Raw genomic sequence first — 19,611 nt, 5'->3', positions numbered from 1 at the left:
GAGAGAAGATAATGTGTTTAGTTGGTCCAGCAGCCTCTATAAAACTATTAGATGTGTACCCTATAATCAAGCGATTTCACTTCTAAGTACTCAAATGCTTTGATTTTTCATAAGAATGTATCCTGATTTTTCTGGTGAGTGGAGCATTCTATAAAACAGATCACTTTCTGATACTGAATTCAGCTCTTGGAAGGGGCAAACATCCTAGAAGAGATGGATTCCAAATGCAGTGTCCAAAGATTGAATACAGGCACCTCAGTGTCCTAAAGCAACCCACCTTTTCAGTGCTCCCTAAAACAAGGCTTATTTTCAGTGGGTCCCATGCACAGTGCCACAGAAAGGCAAGTCAGAATTGTCAATGGCTCAACAGAGAGCATGAAGAACTCCAGAATATCTCCTCTTCCTTCTGTCACCCCAATCCTTACCGCTCAATGGTGATCTTCCATGCTTATCCCTGCTTCTGTCTTCATAAAGCCTGTCATGTTTGGGAAAAATATTCTTCAATAAAATCCTGGAGTTCAGAAAGAAGTTACTTGTCCCTCAGCCCAAATATAAACCATGTACTCCAGGAAACAGCTATTTTCCTCTGAAAACATGCTCGTTTTTAAGATGATGGCATTCAAAATATACTATGCTCCAAACACACATCCTCCCAATTTGGTTTAGTGTAATAGATGAGTTTGAGTATCTATTCTAAGTAAGATCCATACTGGGCATCATGAGTTCTCCTGTGGTTGTAAATTATTTAACATCTATGTATTTGCTTTGCTTTGTGAATTATTTAGAGCAGTGTTATTCTGCAGGCTGAAAAGTAAGTTTCTAAGATGGCTTTATGTGCTATAAAAATGGGCAAATTGTGTTGAAATATCCATAAGGGAATGTGCTAGAATATGTGACATGGGAAAGAACCTGTTAACATTAAGGGTCAATAATAACAACGTAATCAGTTCAGCAGCAAGAATGACCTTTATTCAAATCCCACATAGATCCTTTAATTCCTCAGAAGACACATTTGGTCTGCTGGGAAGTTTACATGTCCTGTTGTGAATCATATCCCCACTGACTTTGCAAAGAGCCCTTACTTATCAAGACATTGTTACAGCCATTTGGAATGTGTTTTTATATACAAATAAAGATAGTGAGGGGTTAAAACAGAATTTCTCTACTGTTTTTAAAGAGGGGATTTCCCCAAACTTCAGAAAAAGAATGTGAAACAAGTTAATCCCACTGGAGTGAAAAGTCTTAAGGATAATGACTTCTATTGCTTGGACTCTTACAGACAAAAAGAGAAGGATAAATAGAGAGAAACGTGTATTCTACATCATCCAAAATAAAACAGTCAGCCTTGGATTCCTTCCTTACCCTAAGCCAGTACGCAGAATTAAGTAATCTAATTATGTAATGTGGGAAACGATTTCTAAATATCTTTAAAAGATTATTTGTTGTCGTTGTCGTTCAGTCGCTAAGTCATGTCTGACTCTTTTCGATCCAATGAACTCTAGCACTCCAGGCTCCTCTGTCTTCCACTATCTCTCAGAGTTGGCTCAAATTCACATCCATTGAGTCGGTGATGCTATTTAATCATCTCATCCTCTGTCACCCCCTTCTCCTCTTGTCTTCAATATTTCCCAGCATCAGGGTCTTTTCCAATGAGTCAGCTCTTTGTATCAGGTGGTCAAAGTATTGGAGCTTCAGCTTCAGTCCTTCCAGTGAATATTCAGGGCTGATTTCCTTTAGGATTGACTGACTTGATCTTGCTGTCCAAGGGACTCTCAAATGTCTTCCCCCGCACCTCAGTTCAAAAGCATCAGTTCTTTGGCACTCAGCCTTCTTTATGGTCCAACTCTCACATCTGTACATGACTACTGGAAAAACCATAGCTTTGAGTATATGGATCTTTGCTAGCAAAGTGATGTTTTTTTAACACACTGTCTAGGTTTGCCATAGCTTTTTTTCTAAGGAGCAAGCATCTTTTAATTTCATGGTTGCAGTCATGAAATCACCATCCGCAGTGATTTTGGAGCCCAAGAAAATAGAATCTATCACTGTTTCACTTTTTTTCCCATCTATTTGCCATGAAGTGATGGGACCGGATGCCATGATGTTCGTTTTTTGAATGTTGAGCCAGATTTTTCACTCTCCTCTTTCACCCTCATTAAGAGGCTTTTTTTTTTTAAGTGTCCAACTCTGTGTGGCCCTATGAACTGTGGCCCCCCCCAAGCTCCTCTGTCCATGGGATTCTCCAGGCGAGAATACTGGAGTGGGTTGCCATGTCCTCCTCCAGGGGATCTTCCCCACCTATGGATTGAACCCGTGTCTCTTACATCTCCTGCATTGGCAGGCAGGTTTTATACCATTAGCACCACCTGGGAACATTCTGTAAGCATTAATTAAATAAAATTAAATAAGCAATAGGGAAAAGCAGCACCTTCATTGATCATTCCTCTTAGAGAAGATGTTATAATTAATGTTCAATATCAGTTATTTTAAAGAGCCTGAGAGCCTGTCTCATCAGGATGAGGAAACAATAATACTGCTAATAAAGCTCCTGGCATTGCTATGCTTGTGCTTTGGGATTTTTTTTCACTATTATCTTTTCTACCCTTGATCTCACCACTTCAACTTTTCATTGCTTACAAGTGTACTTTCTGACAATTATTACTTAGGTTCAACAGCCTAATGTTTAGGTTGCTTCATGTTTAGGTTGAGTTTATGTGTAACCCATGGCATCTAGAATCAAGACTTCTCAGGGATGGGAAGGATATCTCAGGGCATGTCTTTATACGTCAGTCCAAAGAGGACTGTTCTCAGGCTGTGCAACAGAGGGAAACAAGTAGACTCTAGCCTTGGGACCCTGGAAGGGTCCCTATAAGTGTGAGGTTTATTTTATTTATTTATTTATTTATTTATTTATTTTTGGTTGCACTGGACATTTGTTGCTGCGCACAGGCTTTCTCTAGCTGTAGTGAGTGGGGGCTACTCATTGCAGTGGCTTCTCTGGAGGAGCACAGGCTCTCCAGGTGCACAGGCTTCAGTATGTTGTGGCACAGGCGCCCATGAGCCCTAGAGCACGCAGGCTCCAGTAGTGGCGGTGCATGGGCTTTAGCTGCCCAAGACATGTGGAGTCTCCCCAGGTCAGGGATTGAAGTGATGTCCCCTGCATTGGCAGGCGGATTATTATCCACTGCACCACCAGCAAAGTCCGGTTCTGAGGTTTTATTTCATCTGCAGATCTGCAGCTGTGCATTATTCAGTAACTCATTCACTTACTCATACATTCAATCAATAAATCTTTGCTCCCAGTTTCACTTCACTTCAGGAAGAAAGACAAGAATCTGCTCTCAAGGCTTGCACCCTCTGATGTGGAAAAGCCACACCAGGTAATAAACAAGACAATTAAAGATGAAGGGAGAATGTGGATGCAGTGCAAGAGCCCTGGCTGGAGCCTATATCAGGAACTGTCTCTCATGGAAGGTGACATTTGAGTGAAGAATTTAAGAATAAGAAACCCAAAGAAGTGCCTGGGGAAGCACGCTCCCCCAAGAGCAAGTGAAAAGACCCTGAGAAATGAGTGTGCTCAACTGTTAGGAAAACCTCAGGAAGGCCAGTTTGGGCTGAAAAGCAGTGAGCAAGGGGAAGAATACCACCCCCAAATTAAGGTGGAGAGAGAGGGCCAGCTCCCACAGGGCCTTAAAAGCCATGGAAAGGAATTAGGGTTTCATCCCAAATACCATGAGAACTCACCACATGATTTTAAGGAGATTCAACGGTACACGATTTATGTTTTTAAAAGACCATACTGATAACGTGAAGTCAGCGTTGAAGACAGACCTGAATTACAGTTTACAAAAGATTCTTGGATGGTGCTCTATTTTAGCACTGTGCAGTAATTTCTAAGGGCTTTGGGGTGAACTGTGACTGTTTTATGAGCTGCTATCAGGGCACTGAGAATAAAACCACACTGGAGATGAAAACCAACACTAGACCTGAGGAGACACGCATCCTGCCCATACTCAGAAAGTCTACCCATCTCTTCTCACTGAGCTCATTCCTTGTTATTTCTAACTACAGAATATCACCTGACATTGGATAGTTTGTATAAATCATCTAAAGCAACCCTTAGTTATAGCTTCTCTAGAATAACTGTCAGCTGTATCACTTTATGAAATGGGATGACACTTCTGCCCGGTCCTGGCTACAGCATCAGTCTGTCAACAGTGACTAAAAGACACGACTTCCCTGAAAGACAAGAAATCCCGCCTTCCAGAGAAGGGCACTTTGTAAATGCAACGTGCTTGTCTGTTTTTGATTTTCTCTTTCAGGCTGGGTGAGAGTCTACTCACTGAAGACAGGCTGTGGAGGAGGGGCCTGCCCAGGAGGAGAGCCCAGATCCAATGGGAAGAGAGGGGTGGAGCCTGGGAACAGCAATGAAGTGGAGGAGTCTGGCGGGGGCGGAGCTTGGATTACTGGGGAAAGTGCCCATGAGACTGACGTGCAAAGTGGGCATTACTGGCCAGGAATAGAGTTTTGTGAAGGAAGATTCTGAACCAGTCTCAAGGAGGACATCTGTTAGCAGAGAAAATATCAAAGGATAGAAATTTAATATGTGTATCTCCGCCTCAGTCATCTGAAAAAAAAAGAAGTATGAGGTTCTCTTCTGTTGATGGGGTTTTTACTGGTATTTAAATCAATGGACTCAAAAACAACCAGTCAGCTAGTTTGTTTCCTCTCCTGAAGTTACTTCCATCTATTCCTGGTATTAAAATGAGGACTGGCTTTTAAGAAAGGCTGAAATTTTCCTCCTTCCCCACTCCATCTGGCCTTACACACACACACACACTCACACACACACCTCACATACCAAGTAAGTAAGTAAGTGTTAGTTGCTCAGTTGTGTCCAACTCTTTGCGACCCTATGGACTATAACCTCCCAGGATCTTCTGTCCATGGAATTCTCCAGGCAAGGTACTGGAGTGAGTTGCCATTCCTTTCTCCAGGGATCTTCCTGACCTAGAGATCAAACCCAGGTCTCCTGCATTGCAGGCAGATTCTTTACATCTGAGCCACCAGGGAAGCCCCATTTGTTACACACACACACACACACACACACACACCACATACCAAGCAACCATGAAAAGTCACACCTAACTCCAAAACTTGCTGAATTTATGTGATGTGTGATATGCTCAGTTGCTCAATTGTGTCCTACTCTTTCCAACCCCATGGACTGCAGCCCGTCAGGCTCCTCTTTCCATGGGATTTTTCAGACAAGAGTAGTGGAGCAGGTTGCCATTTCCTTCTCCAGTGGATCAAGCATTAGCAGGCAGATTCTTTACCCTGAATCACCTGGGAAGACCCCTAAATTTAAGAATTCCAATTAATTCTTATGTTCAAGAGCAACATTGAGCCAGCCATGGCCAAGGTTGTGAATGAATGAAATGTGATGAGTTTAATCACTGTAGATTACCAATTTGAACTTCTGCAATTTAAAATATTTCCCTCAACTCTTCAATTAATCTTTCCCTGTGGGATAAATTAATCATTTGAACAATTTCAGGCCTAAAAATCAACATGTTACCAGCTAAACTAAATTTAGATAGAAAATGTGTTATCTGATTGGAAGTGGAATGAAACCAGCCTCTGAATTCAAAACACTTTATTTTTATTTTCTGGGCTCTGCTGCCATGTTGGCACGGGAGCTCTTAGACCCATTCTGGATACTGTCAGATGGAATAGGCAGTACGCAGGGAGGGGTCTGTAGTATGAGGAAGGAGAGATGCCCTAAAAGACTCATATGGAAAAGCAGGGCAAATATTTTAAGTATGTGTACGGTCGTTTGGGGCTTTTTTAAGGAAGTAAAAAATGATCCTAATTACAACTAAAACAGAGCCCAGCTCAATAAAGGATTGTTGAACAAATAAACGAAGTCTGTTTCCTCTGAATCTCTTTGGTTAGTCAAATTTGGATGCCAAGTTTAAATTCCCAGGTCCCTCCTGGCTGGTGGTTTGTTCAGAAGCTGCCTGTGTTAATCCCGCCTCTGTGCAGTTCACCTTTTAAGAAGTCAAGAAATCTGTGTCACCCAAACATGTTTCCTCTAAAAATCAAATGACCACCTGGCAGCCTGCCTCTGGAGTTTTCCTGTGCCCATTAGTCAGGATTTCCAGGGGACTGCTAAATCTGAACCTTCATCTGCTTCCACGCAGCCAAGCCAAGCAAGTTTCCATGAAACTACCAGAGCAAGAAACCCTTTATGCCACTTGATGACAAGGAAATAAAATCACAGAGGCAATAAAAAGGAGGACTATAAACCAGCAGAGGAAAACAGAAACCTCATGCATAAGGAGACAAGTGAAATGAGGCCTGGGGCTCCGTCACGTAGTCCGGTCACATTCCTTATTGGTACAAGGCTGGCTGCGCACAGATCTGACTCTTGGAATTAACTAGAGGGAAGGCTGGAGAGGGGGGCACACAAACACAGCCTTGGCTCTCAATACCCACACCAAGCCTGTGCCTTAAAATACCTTTCATTCATGCTGCCAGATCCACAGGCTGGAAGTAGCGTTCTTTTCTGTTTCCCAGCAGAATGCGTTTTGCTTCTGTTACCTTTCAGCAAAGACTCCTGTTGCCTTTCACAGGAGTGAGCCCACTCGGGACCTGTGCACTCCCAAGGTGTCTCAGACGTGATAAAGGGCCCACAGTGCCATCCCTGGAGTAGGAAGCAGTGCATTGCTTTGAAGCCCTGAATTCCTCCTGGGAAATGGGCTCATTATTACCCTCTTCAGCCTGGAGGTTTCCTGAAATCAATCCTTCCTGCGCTAAATAATTAAAATGCAAGCAGCAGTCTGGTTCTAGTTTCCTCATAAATAAACTGAAAATAATGAAATGTTGGAAACTGGCACTGATTGCCAAATTTTATGGTTGTCCCCTAATTACACTGGTACAACACAAATTTGTGTGTGTGTCCAAAATAATTATTTGAAAACCATGACCAGAGTTCCTAGAATAATTAAGAACTTTAATCATGTATTGAAATACAGAAAAAGAGCTGATAAATGTTTGCCCTCCTACCTAACTAGGTAAACGAAAGAATGCTGAGTTTGTATATTTTCTGCCTAAGTGATGATTTATCCTGAGCAGAGACTGGCCTGACTAAAACAATTACGGAGTGTTGAAAGCCTGACCAGCCTGTAAAATGGTGCATTATCTTATTCCTCAAAGTGGGCTGCAAACACCCTTTGGGGTCTGGGACAGGCAGGGAATCCAGCCACGGGATGAACAGCTCAACATTTAGATGCCTCAGTTTTGCTGTATTTATAAGTGTGGGGAGCACATCATGTTTATATCAAAAATAAACATGGTGATACTATGGAACAGATTGCAAAAGTCACACAAATTTCTCAATATTACAGACATTTTGAGCTGGCAGCTACATTCATAGGGGTCCTCACAGATCCTTCTTCATTGTAGAGGTTCTTTGGGGAACCATTTAAAGTACTCCCATAATATCAGGAAGCAATGATTTGTCAAATAAAAAGGCAAATGTTTCTGATGTACAAGTTTCTACTCTAGATCAGACTGGATAGATTATATATATATATATATATATATATATATATACTGCTTAATCGTCTCAGATGTGTCCAACTGTGAGACCCTGTGGACTGTAGCCTGCCCAGGCTTCTCTGTCCATGGGATTCTCCAGGCAAGAAGACTGGAGTGGGTTGCCATGTCTTTCTCCAGGGGATCTTCTCAACCCAGGGATCAAACCCAGGTCTCCCACATTGCAGGCAGATTTTTTACCACTGAGCTACCAGGGAAACCCATACACACACACACACACACACACACACACACACATATTGGAGAAGGAAATGGCAACCCACTTCAATCAGACACGATTGAAGTGACTTAATACACACACATATATGAGTAAAAGGAATCTTAAATCTATTTCTGCTTAATTGACTATGCCAAAGCCTTTGTGTGGATCACCACAAACTGTGGAAAATTCTGAAAGAGATGGAATACCAGACCACCTGACCTGCCTCTTGAGAAATCTGTATGCAGGTCAGGAAACAACAGTTAGAACTGGACATGGAACAAAAGACTGTTTCCAGATAGGAAAAGGAGTACGTCAAGGCTGTACATTGTCATCCTGCTTATTTAACTTCTATGCAGAGTACATCATGAGAAATGCTGGGCTGGAGGAAGCACAAGCTGGAATCAAGATTGCTGGGAGAAATATCAATAACCTCAGATATGCAGATGACACCACGTTTATGGCAGAAAGTGAAGAACTAAAGAGCCTCTTGATGAAAGTGAAAGAGGGAGAGTGAAAAAGTTGGCTTAAAGCTCAACATTCAGAAAACTAAGATCATGGCATCTGGTCCCATCACTTCATGGAAAATAGAGGAGGAAACAGTGGCTGACTTTATTTTTCTGGGCTCCAAAATCACTGCAGATGGTGATTGCAGCCATGAAATTAAAAGACACTTACTCCTTGGAAAGAAAGTTCTGACCAACCTAGACAGCATATTAAAAAGCAGAGACATTACTTTGTCAACAAAGGTCTGTCTAGTCAAGGCTATGGTTTTTCCAGTGGTCATGTATGGATGTGAGTGTTGGACTATAAAGAGGGCTGAGTGCAGAATTGATGCTTTTGAACTGTGGTGTTGGAGAAGACTCTTGAGAGTCCCTTGGACTGCGAGGAGATCCAACCAGTCCATCCTAAAGGAGATCAGTCCTGGGTGTTCTTTGGAATGTTGAAGCTGAAACTCCAATATTTTTTTGGCCACCTCATGCGAAGAGCTGACTCATTTGAAAAGACCCTGATGCTGCGAAAGATTGAGGGCAGGAGGAGAAGGGGACAACAGAAGATAAGATGGTTGGATGGCATCACCATCTCGATGGACATGGGTTTGGGTGGACTCTGGGAGTTGGTGATGGACAGGGAGGCCTGGTGTGCTGCGGTTCATGGGGTCGCAGAGTCGGACACAACTGAGCAACTGAACTGAACTGAAAGCACCTTTTAGATAACTGGTTCTCAACTGGAGGCAAGTTTGCCCCATCCCACTCAGGGACATTTTACATTTGTCAGTGCTGGGGGAATTTCTGATTGTCACCATTTGGTGGTGATGCGGGTAGCACTACTGGCCTTACCCTCCACTGGAAAGAATTTCTCAGCCTAAAATGTCAACTGGGTTGAGGATGAGAAACCCTGCTGCTGATGATGTGTACACATACACAAACAGATAGGAAATGAGTGGTCTGAAGGTCAAAGTCAGGCACGTGTAGAGAAAGAAGGCACATATCCACCTGGACCACAGCAGGAGACAGAATCAGCCTCTGAGAACAGGGGTTCAGCTGTTTTAGAATTTGAACCATAAATAGAGCTGTAGTGCAGTCTCTGCAGACTTGCTATGGGGGGAATGTGGAAGGGGCTGCTGTACACGTAGTCAGAGATACGTCAGCCCCTCCAGAAAGCTGGGGTAATCTTCCCAATGGGAATGACTCCCCCAACTTGTTACCTGGGCTGTAGATCTGAGGCCTTTATTATCTTATCCCCTGCATTCTACATAGGTTCCCAGAATGACCTGTGAGCTCCTGCAGGACAATATCCACACATTTTCAAATATCTCTTCTTGGTGCACGGTATCACAGCACCTAGCCTTGCTCATAATATGGTTGCTGAACTGATGTCAATGCTATATTTTTCCCCCAGTATTAGAAATTCTACATGCCTGCATTTGGGAAAAAAAAAAACAAAACATTAAACAGGAAGGAAAGAAAGACACTTCCCTTCTACTGTTTCCATCTGGGAAGATCATTTAGCAAAGTCTGTCTTCAAAGAGCTGTGCATACTTCTTTTTTGATGCTAATCATGTTTGACTGCCTCCCCCACATACCTTTAGCCTTTTTATTAGTTTCCAGCAGTAGTGCAGTTCACTCTTGCATTTCATAAAAGGGTCACAGTCTTGGTTAATGTTTTTTAGACACAAATGCCCATAATCAAAGCCCAGAGCAAAGTTTGCCTGTCTTTCTTTGTACAACTCTTTAAAAACTCAAGCTCTATATTTCATTTATTTGCTAATGAATTTCCTTGTAAGAGATAGTTTGACTCTGCTCAGCTTTAATTATAACAAAAACAAAAAATTCATTTAGGCTTCTGCCTGCTCTCCATATTCAAAACTATTCTATAGAATGATTGAGAAGGAACAAAGCATTTTTGGAATAAAAGCAATTTTCCAGAATAAAGTGTTCTGGGCAGGCTCAGTATCTTCCTGTTTTTTACATTCCTAAAACATAAGAAATGTTAAGACCTCATCTCAAGCAATCCAAGTATCTTCAACTCCACTTACAATGTAAATCAAAGCATTATTCTTCACCCTACAAACTACTTATTGAAAGATTCAACCCAAGATTATTTTCATTCAAAAGAACATACTCTCAAACCATTTACATTTAGATGGTATTTACACAGCTTTTCAGGAACCAGAAGACCTTTTTAAGAGCTAAGGAGGAATGGTGAATGAGCCCAACCTCTTAATTTTGCAGTGAGGTAATTGAGGCTTAGAAGTCGATTTGAACTCTCCGAACTACCTAATAACAACGGCTAGGACTTATCAAGGGCCCACAGCTTCTCATATCTTCAGCACTTCTACTGTGTCTGAGCCACCACGATATCGTTCTCGGATTGGTGCAGGAGCCTCCTAAGTCCTGCTTATACTCTGCTTAGGTCAACAAAAAAGTCCTCACTGAGGGTCCTTAAAAAACTAAAAGTAGAGTTACCATATGATCCAGCAATCCCACTCCTGGGCAAGTATCTGGAAAGGATGAAAACTCTATTCCAAAAAGATACGTGTACCCCAGTGTTCATAGCAGCACTCTTTTCAATGGCCAAGACACAGAAGCAACCTAAATATCCATTGACAAATGAATGAATAAAGAAGATGCATTATGTATATACAGTGGAATATTGCTCAGTCACTCAGTCATGTCTGACTCTTTTCGACTACATGAGCCCACCAGGCTCCTCTGTCCCACTGAACTGCCCAGGTAAGAATACTGCAGTGGGTTGCTTTCCTCCTCCAGGGGATTGTCCCGACCCAGGGATTGAACCTGGGTCTCCTGCATCTCCTGCATTTGCAGGTAAATTCTTTACCACTGAACCACCTTGGAAGCCCACAATGGAATATTACTCAGCCATAAAAAGAATGAAATAATTCCATTTGCAGCAACATGGATGGACCTGGAGATTATCATAGTAAGTGAAGTAAGTCAGACAGACAAATATCATGTGATATCACTTATCACTTATATGTGGAATCTAACAAAAGCTACAAACGAACATTTGTATTTACATATTTACAAAACAGAAACAGACATAGAAAATGAATTTATGGGTACCAAAGGAGAAAGGGGTGGAGAAGGATAAATTAGTAGTTTGACTTAACAGATACACAGTACTATATATAAAATAGATAAACATCAAGGTCTTACTTATAGCACAGGGAACTACACTCAATAATGTGTAATAACCTAAAAAGGAAAAGAATCTGAAAAAGAATAGATAGCTGAATCACTTTGCCATACACTTAAAACTAACACAATACAATATAATCAACTATATTTCCATTCTTAAAATGATTTTAAAATAATAATAAAATAGAACTACGAAAAGAATCCCCACAAATTCCCTAGTGCCTGATACATGGCAGGCCTTCAGGATGTTTGTGGATTTGTAAAGTGCTTACTATATGCCAGGTACTAATCTAACGAAGGTATAGGAACCAATTACCTAATCTTTCCAATAACACAAGATAAGTGCTATTGTCATCACTGCTGTCATCTTGGATTCACAGATGAAGAAACTGGGGCACAGAGAAGTTTAGTAACTTGTCCAAGATCACCCAGCTAGTTAATCATAGAGCCAGGATTTGAACCTAGGGCACAGGGCTCTTTAACTACCACAATGTACTGTGTCCCTCTTAGCTTAGCTAACGACAAAAAAAAAAACTTCAATGAGTCTTCCCCATACCCAACCTTCAGAAGTTGAAATATATCAAAGTGCGCTTAAAATACATTGTTTCCTATGACGGCCTAACATTTTAAAATCATCAATAAGGTGTGATTTTGAGCTAAAACTGGTAAACAAGAGCAAAAGTGTGAGTCACAACTGTGTTGCCCTTCAGTCTCAAGTTCAGAGCACACAAAGGGTATGACTGTGGCTTACAGTCGTGTGCAGGTAATTCTCCCTACTCAACTGAGATTACCATGATTAGCTCTGGTCCATAAAGGGAAAGCTAAGACACAAAAGCCTCAGTGATGTTCCAGGCCACACAGTCAGCAACCATGGCGGGAAAGGAGTCTCTGAGGGCCCCTCTGAGGTCACACATGTTCTCTGATTATTAACTATAAAACACCAGGGTGATACACACAATGGAATGTTTAAGCCAAGACGTCACCGAATACAGGGTATATTGATACAGCTTTAGCTGAGAAGTTACATAATCGTCCTAATGTGGAAACACCATAAAGGAATTTGTGACTTGGAATGAAGAGAGGTGCACTCCCTGGGAATCACTCCTCAAGGGGTATCAGGAGATGTTCAGTGAGAAACCCACTCTCCTAGATTGGGCTTCTCCGGTGGCTCAGAGGTTAAAGCGTCTGCCTGGAATGCGGGAGACCCGGGTTCGATCCCTGAGTTGGGAATGGCAACCTACTCCAGTGCTTTTGCCTGGCGAGTCCCATGGAGGAAGGAGTCTGGTAGGCTACTATACTAGTTCATGGGGTCACAAAGAGTCAGACACGACAGGGCGACTTCACTTTTCACTAGATTGAGCAGGTGACTTGTAAAAAACAAACAAAACAGCCCAACGAAGGCTTTCTGAGGGCAGGCACTGTGCCCAGTTCAATTTAATGAGATTTAACCAGGCCCCTGGCTAAAAACACTCTCCAGGGACCCCCTTCTTTTCGCAGGGCAGGGAGGTCTATTCTATATTCAGCCTCCTATTATATAAAAGTCCCTACTCCGAGTCCTCTCTGCCTCTTGCTTTCAGGTCAAATATTTATTTATGCAAGCCCAGAGGCCTTTCATTATCTTTGTACCCTGGAAGGCTCGAAATGAATCTTTTCTCGCACTGCGCTGAAATTCTTTGAAAGAAATCTCGAGCTCTGGAATCCACCTCCACCTTCAAATCTTCCCTGGATCTCGGTCTCCACTGTCCCACCTGCCCCCAGGCGCAGCCAGAGAAGGAAGGGGGTGGCCGGAGGGGAGGGGCGGGGATGTCACAAGCACCTGTCACCTGGCAGGCCCCGGCCTCACTTCCTCACCCCCGGCCCCACCCACCCTGCCGCAGGAGAGGACCGACCAGGCGCCCGCCCCTCGCACGCCCCGACACTGGCAGGCCAGTCCCTCCCGCCCCAGCCTCCTGCCGCCGTCCAATGGCCGAGGGGCAGGGCAAGCTGAGCAAGCCGCGGCAGCCCAGCCGGGTCTCCGCCCTGTTCCCGGTTCCCGAGCCGGGCCCCGGCGGCCTTTAAATGCCACCCTAGGCCGACACGGCGCGGCCCTCGCCACCTTTTTCCTCGGGCGACGGTAGCGGCACCCCGAGGAAGAAAGCAGCTTAGACTCTGCAGCTCCGTCCCGGCCGCGGCAGCCACCTCCGACCTCGGGGCCCGCGCCGCCTCCCCCGCCTCCCCCCGTCCCCCCTCCCCGAGGCCCCGCTGGCCCGGTCGGCGCCGGGCCCCCGGGCGTGCGCGCGCGCGTACCCGCGCGTGTGTGCGCGCCCCAGCCAGCCTCGGACCCGCGCCCCCGGCCGGCGCAGGACCGCCCCGGGATCCCCGCCCGCGCGCCGCGTCCCACGTCCCACGCCGCCCGGCCGCCAGCCGCGCACCCCGCCGCGCTGCGCGAGAAGATGGCGGGGTCGGTGGCCGACAGCGATGCAGTGGTGGTGAGTGCCGGCGAGGCGCCCCCTTCCCGCGGCCCGCACGGCCCCGCCGCTGGCTCCCGCCTGGCGGAGGCCCAGCCCCGCGCCCCCGGCGGGAGACGGCGCCCCAGTACCTGGTTAGAGGGAGCCGGCTGTGCGCGACCGGAGTGGGGGGAGGGCTGGAGGGGTGCCCCGCGGGAGGACCGCTGGCTGAGTGGAGGTGTTAGGGGTGGCCTGCGCGTGGGGGTGAGCTACAGCCCACTCCGCGCCGTGCAGACACCGGCCAGGTGTGAGTGTGTCCGGCGCGCGCGCCCCTTGTCCGCTCCCCCAACCCCCACGGCATCCCGGGGATTCCCCCTTGGAAATGGGTCCTAGCCTGGGGCTCGCGGGAGAAGTTGAGCGCGGCTGCTGCACTCCAGCCACATCCTGGAGGACAGGCCTGGGCGACAGGTTCTAGGGGCGTTTGCGGTTGGAGAGGAGCCTGCCTTCCTCCGGAGCGGGGCTCTGGTTCCCCAGTGGGCCTCGACCTTCATTTTGATCTAGATCTGAAGGGTCTGGGGAGCATCAGAGGCTTAGCTACCTGATAGAAAGGACGGGTTTGGTTCCGGGGTTTCTGCGGGTAAGCCTCTGTTGTGGGGAGGATTGCTGGATTCCTCCAGATTTGTATAGGTTCTTCCCTGCTCCCGCTAACACCCACCTCCGAAAGCCTTTGGAAAGCCAATCTGTGTGCTTCTATTTTTAGAAACTAGATGATGGGCATTTAAACAACTCCTTGGGCTCTCCAGTTCAAGCCGACGTGTACTTCCCACGACTGGTAAATGATTTTGTTCCCTCTTCGGTGTCTGCCTGTACCCTCTTGTATCTAATTGCATTTTCAAATGGGTCAAGTCCTAAGGAACTGAGGGCTTGGCTCTTCCCTAACAGGCTGTGAACTTTGTTTCTGCTCTCATCCTCTACAGATCGTGCCATTTTGTGGGCACATTAAAGGTGGCATGAGACCAGGCAAGAAGGTGTTAGTGATGGGCATTGTAGACCTCAACCCAGAAAGGTAAGGCAGATTCCTTGTCTCCTATGATGCTGTCAAAAATCTTGGGTTTCTCTGCCCACCCAAGCCAAACGAAAAATACGGAGACAGAGTTTGGAGAAAATAGAAGGGTGGCTTTAATCCTCAGCCAGAGGAGGGGAGAAACAGCAGGCTAGAGCCTCAAGAACTGTGCGCCCCTCCCACGAGGAATGGCAGGGGGTGGTGATTATATAGATGAGGGGGTCAGTGATGAGGAACAAAGGTGTGAAGGTCTTGTATTCTTCTTCCTTTTGTATCATTTCAAAAACAGACTGGCCATCAGGTAGCCCAGTAGTTGGGTCCATTGTCTTGCATGAATTGTACTATGGCTCCTTTCTGTAGTGCAAAAAGAAAGGAAAAGAACTATGAGGGGGTCGTCTGCAAAGAGTGCTGTAAAGGTGAGCCCCAGACAGTGTGATCAGCATACCAGGTTAGTCTTGATTACCTACTACAGATCAGGAACAGTTAAAAGTGAAAAAAAGAGCTCAGAAAAGGGCAAGAGAAAAAACAAAACAACTTTTTCCTCTTTTTTCACTACAACACTTACACCTATCCAGCAGTTACAAGGTCCTGCCTCACTCTTGTAGCTTTCTGCTGCTCTTCCAACCCCTGTGGCCAGTGTTACTGGTTGCAAGTGCCAAGAAAGTACTATGTTCCCATGAAAAGAATGTGTATGAATCTCAGCGGCCATTTCTCTAGACAGCTATTTATATCAGAGATTATAAATATAGACCCACATCATTTTCTCTTTGACCCTTAGGGAGGCCAAAGGACTTTTTTAAAAAAATGTTTTTCAAACACAGTGCTTAGAGTAAGAACTATCAGTATAAATGAGAACCAAACTACAAGATATTGTTTCCCTTGGTCAGTTTCCCCTGGCTGTTTTTGAGTCTTCTAAAATGGGTTAAAACACAGATGTGTGGGTAGTTTAGAGTATCTGAAATATCCACAGTTAGTTATTTTTATCTCTATCAAAGTTTTCTCCAGGGCCACCTCCTGTGGGTAACAAAATAAACTAGTTTGATTGTAATTCTACTTATCCATGGTCTGTCACCACCCCCACCCCCCCCCACCCCCTCCGCCACCGCCGCCCTGTGGAGAGTAGTGGCCCACTAAAAGCTGACCAATTCAGAGAGGAAGAAGGAAATGGAAGCCTGGGTCTTTGTTAAATGTTATTTTGCTCAACTGTAAATAAATGAGATGATTTTCTTTTCAGCTTTGCAATCAGCTTGACCTGTGGTGATTCAGAAGATCCTCCCGCCGATGTGGCAATTGAACTCAAAGCAGTGTTCACAGACCGGCAGCTACTCAGAAATTCTTGTATATCTGGGGAAAGGGGTGAAGAACAGTCAGCGATCCCTTACTTCCCATTCATCCCAGACCAGCCATTCAGGGTGAGTACCTCGAGTGCTTCAGCTCTAGCCATTGGCAGGATGGTGATATTTTCATCTAAGATGTGCCAAGAGTGCTTTAAGCAGCCAGAATTTTTGCATGTCCAAGAAATTTGTCACCTGATGGTGAAAAAAAGAAAAACGATCAAAAGAGCTCTGTTTGCTGATATGAATTAATAATCAGTAGTAGCTCTTGGTTCTGTTTAGCCAATACGTGTAAATAAACCCATATTTACATGTCTAGATTGTTAAGAATAAATACTTCTCTGTGTAGTATTCAGTATAGTACTAGGCATTTAATAGATAATTGTCCTAAGCTAACTACTTAATAAATATTAATAAATACCTAGAATTTATTTTTTCTCAACCTTTAAGTAGTACCAGACCATATCAGTTGTACCTTTTTTAAGACTAGAGCAATTATTATTTTATTTTCTCTTGTTCCCTTTGCTAATGAGGACTAGCAGTGCCGTTGCTCCCCTGGGCTTCCCTGGTAGCTCAGATGATAAAGACTCTGCCTGCAATGCAAAAGACCCAGGTTCCCTAGGTGGGGAAGATCCTCTGAAGGAGGGCATGGCAGCTCACTCCAGTATTCTTGCCTGGAGAATTCCGTGGACAGAGGAGCCTGGCAGGCTACAGTCCATGGGGTCATAAAGAGTCAGACGTGACTGAGTGACTAATGCTGGGTTAAGCAGCCTCAGTCTACTTCATTGTCACAGGCTGTGTGGCTGATAGATAGATGCCTTCCCTTGGGCCGGAATGAGTGTAGATTTGCTCCCCACTATCTGTCAGGCAGTAAGCACAGCCCAAATTTCCATTCCCATCAAATAGCATGAGCGACATCTTCCTCTATGAAGGACAATGCCAAGTAAAAGGTGCAAGTCAGTAGTGTGTTAGAAAAGAATTTACTGACATGTCAGACTTGTTGATGAAGTGTCTGCGTTAAAGTTTGTTGTGCTTAGTCACTTCAGTCGTGTCTGATTCTTTGCAACCCTACAGACCGTAGCCCACCAGGCTCCTCTGTCCATGGATTCCCAAGGCAAGAATACTGGAGTGGATTGCCATGCCTTCCTCCAGGGGATCTTCCCCACCCAGGGATCAAATCCATGTCTCTTGCATCTCCTGCATGGGCGGATGAGTTCTGTACTGCTAAGCTACTGGGGAAGCCCTACACTTTGTTAACATACATCATAATAATGACAACTTGGTTAAAAGCTCCCTGTTTCATATATACCTAACAAACAAGAACTACCCTTAACCTGTTGCTCCTCATCTAGAAATGTACAAGGGCATTATGAATAAGTCATAATTTTTCTTCCCATCTTGGAGTCTTGGGGGTAAAGAAGAATCTATGACATTGGTATCAGTGATAGAATAGAGACTAATTACCCTTCTAGCATGGCCTGGGGAAGGCACCCCTACCCTTCTCTAGAATGATAATGACCCTAAGGCTCCCCTGAACTGTGACACTTTCTTAATGGTGACTCTTAATGTAGAGCTCATGAGTGTGAGTAACCAAAGCTTCTGCCCAGTGGAATAATGCTCCCCAACAACAAAATTGAGATGGAATCAGCCCTTCTTGGTGACATAATTTTAGTAATAATATGCATTAAATGTGACTAATATCACATATGGAGTCTCTCCTTACATGATGAATACAAATGCTTTTAATAAATACGTTGTAAAACCAGTGATTAAACTCTATGGTGAATTCCTTAAGTTAGAAAAAAGAGGAAGAAAAAGCTTTTACCATATGGAATCAGTATTCTTGTTTGGCTTAACAAAGCCTTGTTAATTACACATCCTTGGTCCAATGGTAATTACTGTGTATCCTTCTCTGCTTAGTGTTTATCTTGTTTCGGTGTCCAAACTGTTATTACATGCTCCTAATGGGTACCTGCTCTGCCTTGTGAGGGGCTACTCTGAAGGTGGGATAGAATTGTTCAGGGGATGAGGATGGAGGCATTAAGTGCCATGTAGATAAATCTATACCACTTTATATCACTTTCTGGCATGCAATGAGAAGGGAGAAATAGTAAGGCAATTTTAAATCCTTCAAGGACATTGAATAGTGTAGAGCAGTGCCTCCCAAAATGTGTCCCTCATTCCAGCAACACCAGCATCATCAGTTTCTACCAGCAACTTGGTGGAAAAGCACATTCTTAGACATTACCCTTGACCTACTAAATGGAAAATTTAGGAGGGTGGAGTCCAGCAGTCTGTTCTATAGCCTTCTGTCTGATTCCAGTGCACTCTAGAGTTTGAGAAGTGCTGAAGATATTGCCTTTCTCTAAAATGAGGTATTTGTTCATTTTTCCGAGCAGAGTTCATTGAAATTATGAACTGAGGGTTTTATTTTGTTTTTTTCCAGGTGGAAATCCTTTGTGAGCACCCACGTTTTAGAGTGTTTGTTGATGGACACCAACTTTTTGATTTTTACCACCGCATTCAAACGTTATCTGCAATCGACACCATAAAGATCAACGGAGACCTCCAGATCACTAAGCTTGGCTGATGTTTAAACCACGTCTGTTTCAAAGAGCATCAGGTGCCACAACTGCCTGACTGTTGATCTGGAAGAAGTGTCCTAGCAAGGTCTAAAGACTTAAAAAGAAAACAAAAAGGCAGACTTTACTGTCTCTTCTTTCTGTGCAGTTTAAACCCAAAATGACTTCAGCGGTCGTTTGCCCTTAAGAAGCTATCGGAACTAAGACACCGAGCCATTATCCCCAGAACAAAGTAATGCATTTATGCTGGATTTTATTCAGACTAACTGAGATGGATTTGTGACGATCTGTGATTTGGTAATAAGTTATTCATCTTTTCAAAGCAAGGTGATATTTCGAACAAAAGTGCTAAAGACTTAAAACAACAGCAACAAAGACGGTACACAGAAATCAACTCATTTCTGCACTGAAGTGGAATTGTGTAGCACAACCAACATTTTAGTCAGGGTATTTAACATAGAATGTAGGTTGTTCAAGGTGTTTTTTTTTTTTTTTTCTTTTTGCACAGCATAATGTTAACTCAGATTTTTTAAGCTTTCTTGTAGTTATTTATTTCTACTCAGTGTATGTGTTAGAGATGATTAATGTCTCAAGAACAGCTTGTTATGAACTTTTGAATGTACAATTATCTTAGGTCTGAGTGGGGAAATTACCTATTACAGTCATGAGAAAGGTGAGTTTCTACCTTAAAGAGTTGAGTCTTATCCTCCTACCCCTAAACTTAG

The 19,611-nt window shown here is 44.2% G+C and overlaps 1 protein-coding gene across 1 annotated transcript; it reads left to right on the top strand.

Moving 5' to 3' along the window:
* The first annotated feature begins 13,913 nt into the window (after nt 1-13,913).
* Nucleotides 13,914-19,317, top strand: LGALSL (galectin like). The gene is made up of 5 exons (XM_068982513.1): nt 13,914-13,949; nt 14,668-14,739; nt 14,885-14,973; nt 16,205-16,382; nt 18,751-19,317. The coding sequence occupies exons 1-5, from the start codon at nt 13,914-13,916 to the stop codon at nt 18,892-18,894; spliced, it is 519 nt and encodes a 172-aa protein (XP_068838614.1). The 3' UTR covers nt 18,895-19,317.
* The last annotated feature ends 294 nt before the right edge of the window (nt 19,318-19,611 follow it).

The sequence above is a fragment of the Capricornis sumatraensis genome, chromosome 1 (genome assembly GCF_032405125.1).
Source record: "Capricornis sumatraensis isolate serow.1 chromosome 1, serow.2, whole genome shotgun sequence".
Classification (NCBI taxonomy): Eukaryota; Metazoa; Chordata; class Mammalia; order Artiodactyla; family Bovidae; genus Capricornis; species Capricornis sumatraensis.
The sequence above is the reverse complement of the archived record's forward strand: the minus strand, read 5'-3'. Positions and strand labels throughout refer to the sequence as shown.